This window comes from Phocoena phocoena, chromosome 5, assembly GCF_963924675.1.
Source record: "Phocoena phocoena chromosome 5, mPhoPho1.1, whole genome shotgun sequence".
Lineage (NCBI taxonomy): Eukaryota > Metazoa > Chordata > Mammalia > Artiodactyla > Phocoenidae > Phocoena > Phocoena phocoena.
The window spans coordinates 93,287,218-93,299,470 of NC_089223.1; the positions used below are offsets into that span (position 1 = coordinate 93,287,218).

The 12,253-nt window shown below is 37.4% G+C and overlaps 1 protein-coding gene across 1 annotated transcript; it reads right to left on the minus strand.

Annotated features, from left to right (window-relative positions):
* Positions 1–11,578: 11,578 nt before the first annotated feature.
* LOC136123500 (thymosin beta-4) lies at positions 11,579–11,713 on the minus strand. The gene has a single exon (XM_065877770.1). It carries the CDS (start codon positions 11,711–11,713, stop codon positions 11,579–11,581), a length of 135 nt encoding a protein of 44 aa, XP_065733842.1.
* Between the last annotated feature and the right edge of the window lie 540 nt (positions 11,714–12,253).

Genomic DNA, 12,253 nt, shown 5'->3' on the forward strand with positions numbered 1-12,253 from the left:
TTCTACCACGTGAGAACTTATTTTCCAGACCTTGAGTATCACTTGCTAGTTATACATACTTGGTGGGGGAAAAATCCTGAAATAAAAAACATGTGTGTGTGAAGAGCTATGAAAGGATAATTTATAATCTGTAGGGATTTGGAGCAGTAACTAAAATAGTCAAGCAAAGCTGTATTTCATTCATTTAACAAAAATTGGAATAAGAACCACTGGATTATGCCCATTGCATGTATTTCTATGTTCCTGGGGCCCCAAACATGGGAGGTGTGAATGAATGAATGAATGAATGGATAGATGGATGAATGAATGAATGAATATGATGGAAAGGCTCGAATTGTAGGAAATACCACAGCGTTCATTCTAACAAGGGTGATTCTCATAACTGGTTTTGATATAAAAAAGATAATACAAGTACTAAGAGGTTTAAACAAAGAAGCATAAGAGTTCAGAGGATTGAGGTTTTAATTCAAGGTTAGATACAGTCCTACTATTTGTACTGAGCTTGTCAGGACTTGACCATGTGATATGTTAAGGTTTATTTATTCCCTGGTTTGTGAGGTACAAAGTGCTTATTTAAAGCAAGAACATCAAAGTTTGAATCTCAGTTCCACACCTGACCCTCACACACTTAACTCCTACAGCTTCAGTAACTTCATGAATAACATACAGAAGACAAGAATACTTATGTCTCTCACTGCTTTGCTGGAAAAATTAAATTATACAAAGTTTGTAAAAATATCTGGCAGAGCAGTGTGGCTAGTAACAGCAGATGACTATGAATCTAGGTAGAGGTAAATGATGAAAAATTCACTGTTCCTAGTCTAGGTGGGCAATCATTAATTTGGTCTAACCACTCCACAAGGTAATATTGGCATTTTACCAATGCCTGCTGGGACTATGCTGTCTCTAACAGTGTGATTTTAGAGAGGGAAAGCAGGTAGGAACTTCCCAGATACTTGATAAGCACAGTGTTCAGGTGACCAGCCCAGAATACAGTAATATAGGCTACAGTCTTTCATCTTAGGTCGGTCGATACCAAACATTGGTTTTATACGTGTAATAGATGGTTTTCCATAGTATTTCCCTGAGTTAATATAGTAATATAACTTCCATTTTGAATTTTAAAAGTCCAATCAGAAGCTGAATAATGATTCCTATTCCCCTTCTGGAAGAGGACAGCCAGAAGGCTGGAAGGGTCATGGGTAATTGGTAGGGAGTGTAATATCTAAAAGGTAGATGGTCATTTGAGATATCTTTTTGCACTTCTGTTATTATTAGTTGGCCTTCAACTTTCTCTCAGATACTCCAGAAATCCTGCAAGCTCATTATTTAAATTTTTTTTTAAAAAATGCAGAGATTACTGTGGCTAAAACTTTGAAGTCCACAGAATTTATTTTAAATGTCTCCATCTTAGATATTCAGTGGTCTTATATCTTAGGTTTTTAGTTAGAAACATGTCACAAAAGCTGAAAAAAAACCCCAGCAATATTAGCTTTTAAAAAGTATTTTTACTTGCATTAGATTATTTAATGCTCAAAATAGGAACCTGTGGGTCAGTTTCATCATTCCTATTTTCCAGATGAAGAAAGTCAGGCTGAGAAAGGTTAAGTGACTTGCTCAAAGTAACAAGGTAAGTCAGTAAGTCTTTCAACTCTGTCTACAAATTTTCTTCACTGTGCCCTGCTATTAATACCTCGGTGTGAACTAATTTTAATTAGTACTTCTTTCCCAGGGCTTTTGGTTTTTAAAAGAACATAGCATGTAAACAGACTCATTTATTAATGCTGGAATTTAAGATCGTATAGCCTTTGAGTAAGTAGATATTTAAAGGAAGCAAAAGGACCTTCTGGGTGTTCCACAAATCACATAAAATAAAGGTGAAAAATACCTACTTGCATGTAAGATTTATTTTGATGATATCATTCAACTGTGGCCCTGCCTTATTAGTAAATGATATATATTTAAATTCCTAAATAATTTAAGATTCTATTCTGGCTCCAGGAAACTTTTTTTTTATTAAATAAGTAACTTAAAATGCTATAAACCAGTGTTTCTCCAGTGGAACAGTTTTGCCAACCATGGGGTATTTGACAATACCTGGAAATATTTTTAGCTGCCACAACTGGCGAATGTTACTGGCATCTAGTGGGTAGAGATTAGAGATGCTGATAAATGTCCTACAATGAACAGGACAGACACCTATAACAAAGAATTATCCAGTCCCATATGTCAATAATGTCCAGGTTGAGAAATGCTGGTATATCCAGAACAGCAGAGTAGCAGCAAGGACAAGGATTCAGTTCTATTTGGGTTGTAGCTGGAAGTAGGAAGACATTGTAAAGGTGAAGGTAAACAGGTTTTTGAAGAAAATACAAAGCCATCCCAGACCTATAAGATCCCATGGCCAAAAGCCTTGACAATGAATGCCATGTGTGGCTTGAAACCCTGGGAATTTAAAATTGTTAAGTTACTTTGTATGGTACCAAGGAGCTTAGAGTCAATGGTAAATGTTGTACTTTAGAGTTCACACTTTGCATTATTAATTCATTTGGTCCTCATCACAACCCTATAAGATAAACATTATAATCCCCATTTTATAAGTAAGGAAACAAAAGCATAGAAGAGTTTTGAAACTTGCCGAAGATGGCACAGCTAGCATTGATTTTAGTATAGCTTGTGGTTAAATTTATAACTATAAATTTATAATTAAATGTATAATTATAAACTTAAATTTATAATTCAAAATATGTGCTTTATAGGTCACATAATACGAAAAGAAGTGTCCTATGGTTTACAATACACATACACACACAAATAAGACTGCTAAATTAGAAACAGGGAAATAGTGTTTAAATGTTATAGTATGAAAAATCCTTGGTCTTTATGAAGTCTGTAGCAGAGCAAGAGATTTGACCCTGGGCTCCTTCTAAGCTAAAATAAGGAGGAAAACATCATTAAGTACATAGATATTGTGGTCTGATAAAAGGAAATCAACTGATGTTATTCAAGAGCTGGCAAATATTCCCTAGAACTCTTTTCTAAAAGGAGTGCAACCTAAGGAGGGCTGTCTTTCAAGGTGAGTTGAAGGACTGTTAAACAGGCACTCAGGCTGCATGTTTTGCAGCAGACTTAAGCTATTCACTCTCTCAATAATTAAACATTTAGTCATTTGAGGATGCTGGGAGAGTTTCCTAACTTCTATTCGTTTTGACCTTAAAAATGGGATGATGATGTATAGGATTTAATCAATATGTGAAGAACCAGACATTTCCTTAACAGTCTTCATATCACGCTGTTGGTTTAACACAGCTGGAAAGCCCAAAGCAATGATTAGGTCTGTTGCTAAGGATTAAGCCACCGAATTATGGATGGAAAGAATGTCACCTCCTCCTCCATAAAGGACCATTCCTCTCAGCTGGACATCCAAGGTCCCAATTCCTCTCCCCTTCCAAATCAAGGAAAACATTTTAATTATGACTTCAACAACTGTTCTAGACAAGTCCAGAGATAGATTGCCCTGGGAATTATTTTCTCTAAAATGAATTGCTAGTGTTTACCATAAATATATGTTTAATATATGTTCTGCTTATATCTGGGGCCAGTCAGCATAAAATTACTTTACTGGCAATAGTTCACAGTTGTGAATTTTCATTTTATCCAACCAACGTGTATTCAGCACCTAAGTTGAATTGGTATCCTTTCTACTAACCAGTTTTGTCTTTTAAATATCACATGGATTCATTACCGGCCTATCACTTAGATCAAGGGAAGAATACTAAGGAGTTATGTAATACGTGCTATGTAGACATAGCACAGTACATAGCTTCATTCAAGACATTTATCAAGCACCTACTATGTCCTAAAGTTTGCACTGAAATCACACAGGAGGCAGAAACACAGAATTTCTCCAAAACACATTTATTGACATTGATTGATTGTTTTCTCCCCACACCTGTGAGCTTACTCTCCAGTAGGCAAATTAATTTTTCAGCTGCTTTTCTATAGGGTAATGGGCCTCAAATACCTTCACTCAATAAGAAGCTGTTCTAAGACACAGGGCAGAATTACAAAACCATAAGGTAAACCTTAGCCCTAAAGCCACTGGACACCAGAGCAATTCATATGCCCTCAGATATTGTATTTAATAACTGCATAAGCATGCATCAAAGTGAAAATTCTGACAAATGTGCCTTCTTTCCTCCCAGCAGTCAAACCTCTCAGCCCTGCAGTTTGGTTGAAAAATAAAACCATGATGTGCTTCCAAATATCTGCTGTTTTTCATCAGTAGGGCTGTAAGTGGACCCTCACCTCCCATCACACACACACACACACACACACACACACACACACACACACATTTCCTTTTTTCCTCCTCCTTCCCCTAAACAAACTTGTTATCAAAGAAAATTTTAGCAGAACTGAATCCAAGACAAGCATTCTTGGATTCTTCTTGTTATTTTCTGCAAACCAAATGTGCCGTTTTAACTGAGAGGTTGAGAGAGGAGCAACTGGTCCCGTCTGGGCTGCAGTGCAGGGGATCCAAGCACGAAAAAGAGCATGGAAGGTGACCTGGAAGAGGTCACCATTCCCACACTTGAAAGGAGTGTCCAGGCAAGTCTGAGTCAATTTGACGCATTTCAAACTCCTGGAAAACCAGGTGCTTCAAAGCTGAATTTTGAAATCCAAAGGTCCTGAGGGGTGAGCCAGGGAAAGGAAGGTGTTGCTTTTCCTGACTCAAAATTCAGTGTTGCTGCCTGTGGAGACAACGCATTCAAAATTCAAAGGATGCTCGTTTGGTTTTAGTGGAAGAGGAAAAAGTTACGAAAGAGTGTCTTACTTCTCTTTTTACCTTTTGCAATAAGGCTGCCCTTTCCTGTCTTTATAGAAATTATCTGAAGATCTCCCTCATGGAAATCAGGCAGGCAGACAGTCTAGGGCTCAGCAGGCAAAGTAACACTGACTTATATTTGACAAGTTTTGACAGATAAATAATTCTTGGCTGGTGTCCTAGGTTAAATATCAACTCCTCGCTGTGACTGCCAGGACAGCTGCAAAGTATCTGACCCTGGCAACTAAGGTCCAGCTCACGAGAAAGTGGCAGTATCACAACCAACTGATACTGTGGTGATTTGTTCTCCGGGACACTCCTCAGGATAACTTTAACCCCTCAAAGAATGTAGCTGGAATTTGCAACTCAGTGTATTTCTAGGGAACAGCCTAGTCTTCACACTATTTTTAAATATTTTTACATCAGCATGGAAACAAGGCTTTGTACATTTTAAGACCCCTAATGAGGAATTTCATCAAGAAATGGACAGACTACAATACTTGCTTTCAGTAAGCATGGTCAGGAGTTGAAAATGTTCTTTGTTTTTTGTTTTAATACAAAATACATTATGTATGCTGTGAAAACTGGAATCTCTTGTTTTGAGTACCTTAGAGAGAAAAGTCATGAAGCATAAACTGAAGAGATATACTGTTTTGGAAGGGGATCAGAGAGATCATGAAAAAAACAAGAGAGAGAGAAATAGACCATAAAGTGGAATATATTTACAGTTGTCAGTGCTTATAGAAAGATATTGTCAATTATGGGGCATCAAGAATAAAATTAATGTGGATATGAATTTTCAAAACTATTGATCGTTTTGCCATTGAATGAATATTACTTTAACCTTGTAATTAGGGTAAATGATCATGATAATAATAACAATAGATTCCAGTTATAGAGTTCCTACCATGTGCTAGGAATTGTACCTGTAAGAAAAGTCTCAGAATCCCTTTTTAAAAGATGATTAAGTTGAGGCTCAGTTGAAATAACTTGCTCTAAAATGTATGCAGTCTTTAAGCACAGGTCTGTCTGAGTGAAAACTAGACATACTTTTAGGTAGGTCAGTGTTGTTCAACCTCTCTTTTTAACATACTTCCTTCACCTGCCAGCAAAGATTATGCTGAACTTTCCTTTCTGTAGTTTGTATATAATGAAAACGGTAGTCATATGAATGTGCTTTTCAATGTACCTCTTTTCTAGAAATGCTAACTTGGCTCCAAAGAGACTTCCTTCACTCCCCAGGCCCCAGCCCCCATCCCTACCCATATCCCTCATCCCCTACTCTTCCAGACCTGACTGAGAATCATCTCTATAGTCTGTGAATTCAGTCCTTATATTGTACTTACTCTGGGTTATTTGTTTGGGCACTGCCAATATGGATCATAATAAAGTCTAAGAACATCTCACTTTCTAAAATCGAATGAGTATGTCCTGCAAATCTAACCAAATGTAGATACAGCAGAAGGTGGATTCAAGAGGGATCCATGCTTATCATGGATTTGAATGAGAAGGAAAGAGTGGGAGCATGTGAGAAAGGAAGTGTTGGGCTTGAGTCTCAATTCATCATGTACTACCCATGTAAAGAGCATGACCCAAGAGTCTGAGTGCCTGGATTCAAATCCTGTCTCACCTCTTTAATAACTCGGACTTTCCATATGTTACTTGACCTCTCTGAGCCTCAGTTTTATAACATATAAATCAGGCATAATAATAGCTCCTGCCTAATGACGATTAAATGAGATAATGAATGGTAAGTTCTTAGAAAAATGCTTGGCACATAGTAAGTGGTCAATAAATGGTAACCTTTACTATTCACATTATTCTTGTTATCATCATCGTTATTATTGTGACTACTATTACTAACTATTATTATTATCAATATTATATTGATAATATCATTATCAATATTTTATTGATAATATTATTATCAACATTTTATAAATATTATCATCAATATTTATCAGCCTCAAGGCCTTCATGAAAATAAAAAAAATTATCCAAGCAGTTATTTTTCAAAATAGATTATTTTATTTAACCAATTATATTAGTTTTATGAAAATACAGCTTTATGGAAAAATGGAAAAATTCACTCAAATAATGGGACTAACTGGTAAACTTGATAGTCTATGATCAGCCCCAAATATTGTTCATTTCCCTTGGGTGGCCACCTATCTCGATCTCTCCCTTGACACAAGTCACTGGGTGAATCAGAGAGCATTTTGGAAGTTAAGCACATCTGACTTCAGAGTTTAGCCTACTTACTTCTAAATTCCAGCTCCAATAAAATTCAGTTTTCTCATCTATAAAATGGCACTAATAATAACTACCTTGAAAGACAGTAATAATGATTAAACACATAATGTCACAAAGCAATAAAGGCTAACACTTACTGATCTCTTATTTTATGCCACACACTGGACTAGGCACTTTCAATGCATTAACCATTTAACCTTCACAACTGTATATGGCACATGCAATTTTAATACCTATTTTTGTAATTGCTAAATAAATGGCAACTTTAGTTATTTAAACAAATGTCTTCACTGTGCTTGACATTTGTTTTCAGAGACAAAGCTTTTCAAAGACTCTCCTTTTCTAGGAGTGATTTTAGATCACCACATTATCTGCCCAGGTTCCCCACTGCCTGTCTTGCCTGAAGGTCTCCAAGCTGAGTGTGGGAGAATTTACCAGGGAGAAAAACTATTTAGTTTTACCTGGGTGACAGCAATTATGCAGAATGACAAAAGGAGCAGTTAAGTTACAAGTTAAGGATGATAATTCATTCTCCCCAGGGACTGTCACTCAGAAAGCCTTGAGAAAAAATAACACCATAACAATGGCAGGCTCTATTGTTAACAGTCATGTCCCCATAATGCCTTGGCATTCTGAAACAATAAGACCAAAAATGCAGTCTGCTGTCCCTCGAAAGCTCTCCAAGCACATATGCTATAGTTCAAGCTGTCACTCCTTGGAGACTCACCATGGAACGGTTGTCAGGTCATCCCTGTTAGCCATGGTGGCTCCATTTGTAATGAATGGCTCCATAGGACCCTCCAAAGAACTTAACTCGCATCAGAAACTTACTTGCAATACATGAACCAAAGAGTGGGAGAAACCTAGATAATAAAAGTATGGATTTCCTCAATACAGATAGGAGGGTGGAGGTATTTGCCAAGACAAATAGTGATATTATAACTTTTGCACATTACGTGCAAAGTGCTGCTCTGAAAAAAAAAAACCCACCAAATAAACAGAAATAAAGTGTGAATATCCACATCTTCAGGAGTTAAAACATTTTACTGATTTCTAATTCATCAGTACTGATTTGAATATCTTTATTTTACTTGCTATTTGCTATAGTCTTAAAGACAGAAGTACTAGTTCAGAGTAAGTTGATGTCAGGTGGCATATTTATTGCTTGAAATCTATGGTAATAAATAGAGTAAGGGAGATGTAGTTTTTCAGGGCTTATTATGGCCTAGTATACCAAACTAGCACAGACTATATAGCAAAATGACAAATAAAATCATGGAGCCAGCTTGACTGAGTTCAAATCCCTTTCTTCCACATCTTGCTGAAAGACAATTGGACAAAAAAATCCCTTAAACTCTGTATGCCTCAGTTTCTGGAACTGCAGAATAGGTATCATATTTGCCCCAAGCCATATGGTTGTTGTTAATTGAGTTAATACATGTCATATGTTTCAAACAGTGCCCAGCATATGATAACCACTGGATAAGCATTAGCTCTTACTCTGACTTATTTAGCATATTCAACAGGTAATTTAATCATTTAGTCATTTTAATTCCTATATTATTGATAATGAAATGAGTGTTTAGGGGAAATTCCATAATCGACACAGGGTCACATGGAAGAGGTGAGACTGAAACTACAGCCAGCTGGATCCAAATACTGCTTTTCTCAACAACTTAATTCTATTTTCTAAGAATAGGAGCTTTGGGGGAGAGTCAGAACTGAGGTCAAATCCCTCATTCTTTGGCTTACTAGCTATATGATCTAGGAAAACTCATCAGAATTCTGTTAAACTTAGTTTCCTCTTCTGTAAAATGAGAATAATCATAACAAATTATAGAGGACAAGTAAGGATTCGAAGAGATTTTTAAGTTACTTTTGCTGTTCACAATGAAAGATGCTCTATTTTCATGTCATCTGGAAATACTGACATAACTCTTGTTTTGCTTTTTGGAGGGAATCATTAGTGAGGTTATTGGGGGAAATTTTGCACAAGATTTTATTTTTCCAAATAGTTTCTTCCCAAAGAAATGTTAGTATTTACTCAAAGGATTTCTTAATCATATATAAGGTTAAAATTTTAAATCGTATGAAAATCTATATGACCCAAAATGGTTAGCCTCTATCACTTTTGGTATAGTGAGTTTGGAGTTCCAAAGGTTAGAAAGATGGGTGAGTTTGGCCTTCAAGTGTGTGTCCCAGCAACAAGGAATCTAAGCATCTGAACACTCGAAAGGCAGTGTTCAGAACAATACATTTTAAATAAACACTTACTGGGTGAAACACTGAATTAGAGTACTAGCCAAGGAGGTGGGATTAGATTGAGGCATGAAAGAGGTCTAGAGGCAATCACTCTCAGATGTGGGAGAGAATAAACAGAAAACTTACAAAAGAGATACCTAGTATGGTTTGTACTTGAGACTTGGAGTAGGGAGGAAGGAGTGGGGAGGAAGGTCTCAGATACCTAAGACTCATGGCTGGGCCAGGAAACAGTGCATTTGAATGTAACTCATCCCAAACACTACTATAAAAGTATTATGAGGGATGGGAGGAAGAGTAGAAGAGGTCTTAATAGAGACCAACCTGCAAGGCTGGACTAGGTGCTTTCCTCTGTGCTCCTGGAAGTTTCCCTGTCCCTCTCTAGTGCCTCTAGTGTTACCTACAGACCCTCTGTTGATCTGTCTCATCCACCAGACAGACTAGAGGTCCTTGTATAAAAGACCCAGATCATTCATCTTGTGCCTTCAGTTCCAAGCAGGGCACTAGAACATAGTAGGTGCCAGTAAATACTTTTTAAAAAACTATATGAAGAAGAGAATGATGGGATTTATTATATATACTTTGGCCCCGTATAGTTTAGGCAAACGATGGTACAGACATGATCTTACAGGCAGAAGCTTAAAGAAATCAGGGCAAGGATATGAGCAGTTCTTAGCAGAAGTACCTAAAAACTTGTGGAAAAAAATATAAATTAATCACTTTGCTGTACAGCAGAAACTAACACAGCATTGTAAATCAACTTCAATAAAAATAAATTTTTAAAAACTTATGAAAATATATATGATTCCATCCATCTAGACTCAATGTTAGAATATACTATTGATAGGTCAAAGTACAAGAATATGCATTCATTCATTCATTTATGTATTCCTTCAACAAATATCTACTACATATCTCCTATGTGTGAAGGGTCTTACCAGGTGATAGATTCAGATGGAAAACAATACAGGCACAAGTTTTTCTCTACAGTTTTTTATGGCCTAGAATTGGCTCTGAAATCAAACAAAAAAATTACATAAAAATTACTCAATCACAAGGTGATAGTTGTTACATAGAAAAATAGTAAGGTATATTCTGCCATAGACTAGGCATGAGGGGGGATGAAATAGTTTGGGGGCAGTACCTTGAGGTGATTTAGATATATCTACCATTGAAAACTATTGCTTTGGGTCTTTCTTAATTTCTTCCGGCTCTTGTTTTTATGATCTTGTTTTCCCTACCTAAAAAATCATTCACCTTGACATTTCTACCCCCAGTGTGTTGAAGGATCTCCAAGTCCTATGAGTCGGGGAAAAAAAGTAAACATTGATCTGTGGTTCGTTCCCAATACAGTGGGGAAGCAGTTAAGTAAGTATAAACAGGTAAACTTCCATGGTCGTTTAAACCCACCCCTCTCAAATGTTAATCTGTACAGCTGTCGATTATACCCTATCACACCTCCAGCTGAGGAACTGCAACACGTTTTTAACCATCCATATGGCAAACAGCATGGAAAACTGAAAAAGAATATGACAACTTAGGGTTCTAGCTTACTCCTAATGTTGTGCACATAATAGATTATAGCCTATCTACATGACCTTATTTTTCATATTTTCGTGGCCCATTCTTTTTATCACCGTGGGTGTGATTAGTATCCAGAGCTTCTGGTCATGTCAGTGGATACTCTGGATTCATTTGAAACCCATGACAAAACTATGGCTTTGTCTATCTGAGAGAGATAAGAACTAACCCTCATTTAAAGAAAATTGTAATTGATGTATTCAATGCCATTCTTCTGAGAAATCAGTTGTCTTTTTTTTTTAGGTTTTAAAACTTTTTATTTGCATATTTAAAAAATTGTACATTCCAGTAATTAAAATCATTTGAACAACAACAACAAAAAAAAAAATGGCACTCTGATTAAACTGCATTTTACAGCCCGCAGGACACCTCGGACCAACTTGCTCTTTACTCTAGATTTCACTGTCGTCCCACCCAGCCTCCTCCTTCACCAACACGCAAGTTCTTTTCCTTCCCTGCCAGCCAGACAGGCGGATGGGAGGCAGGCAAGGGCTTCGTTGTCAGTAGTTCTCCATTCTTTGATGTGAAAAGGGGCAGCACAGTCATTTAAACTTGATCCGACCTCTTTGCATCTTACAAAGTTAAACAGCTGAAAGAAGTAAAATAAGAAGGCAATGCTCGTGGAATGTACAGTGCATATTGGCGGCGCACGCCTCATTACGACTCGCCTGCTTGCTTCTCCTGTTCAATCGTTTCTTGTGAAGGCAGTGGATTTTTCTCTTTCGTTTCTGTTTTCTTCAGTTTCGACTTATCGAATTTCTCAATCTCAGCCATATCGGGCTTGTCAGACATGGCTGCCCCGGAAGCGGAGCGAGTTACGAGCGAACGAGGTCCGACCTGCGCAGTGGTCGCCGCCGAGTCCAGTTGTCTTAATTACATAGTACAGACTGGTCCCTTCTGAGGAATTTGGTGAGGGCAGGAGACGTTCTGAATGTGTTGTTCTGGATGGGTTCAGAGTAAACATTTAGATTGTTTATGCATCCTGGCTGGATGAACCCACCCTCCCCAGGTTTATGTTTCTCTGTGGGTGTTCCTTTTGACTCAGAGGTCACAGTGTATGAGGGAGAGTGAAAAAAGCAGCCTGGGTGTTGGGGGCCATTTTGAAGTGAACAAATCAGGGGTATGAAAATCTCTTCTCCATTTGAGAGATTTCTAAAATGTTCGAGGCAATAATCTTTCTATTGTTTACCAAGTCCTCCCACTTTCCCTGTCATGCATTCTAGTGGTTGCTGCTACTGACACTGCGGACATCGGCAAAGTTTGCCATTGACATCCAACAGCTTCCCTTTAATTTCTATATTTTCTGTACATCAGAGCACTGCACTCTCATGA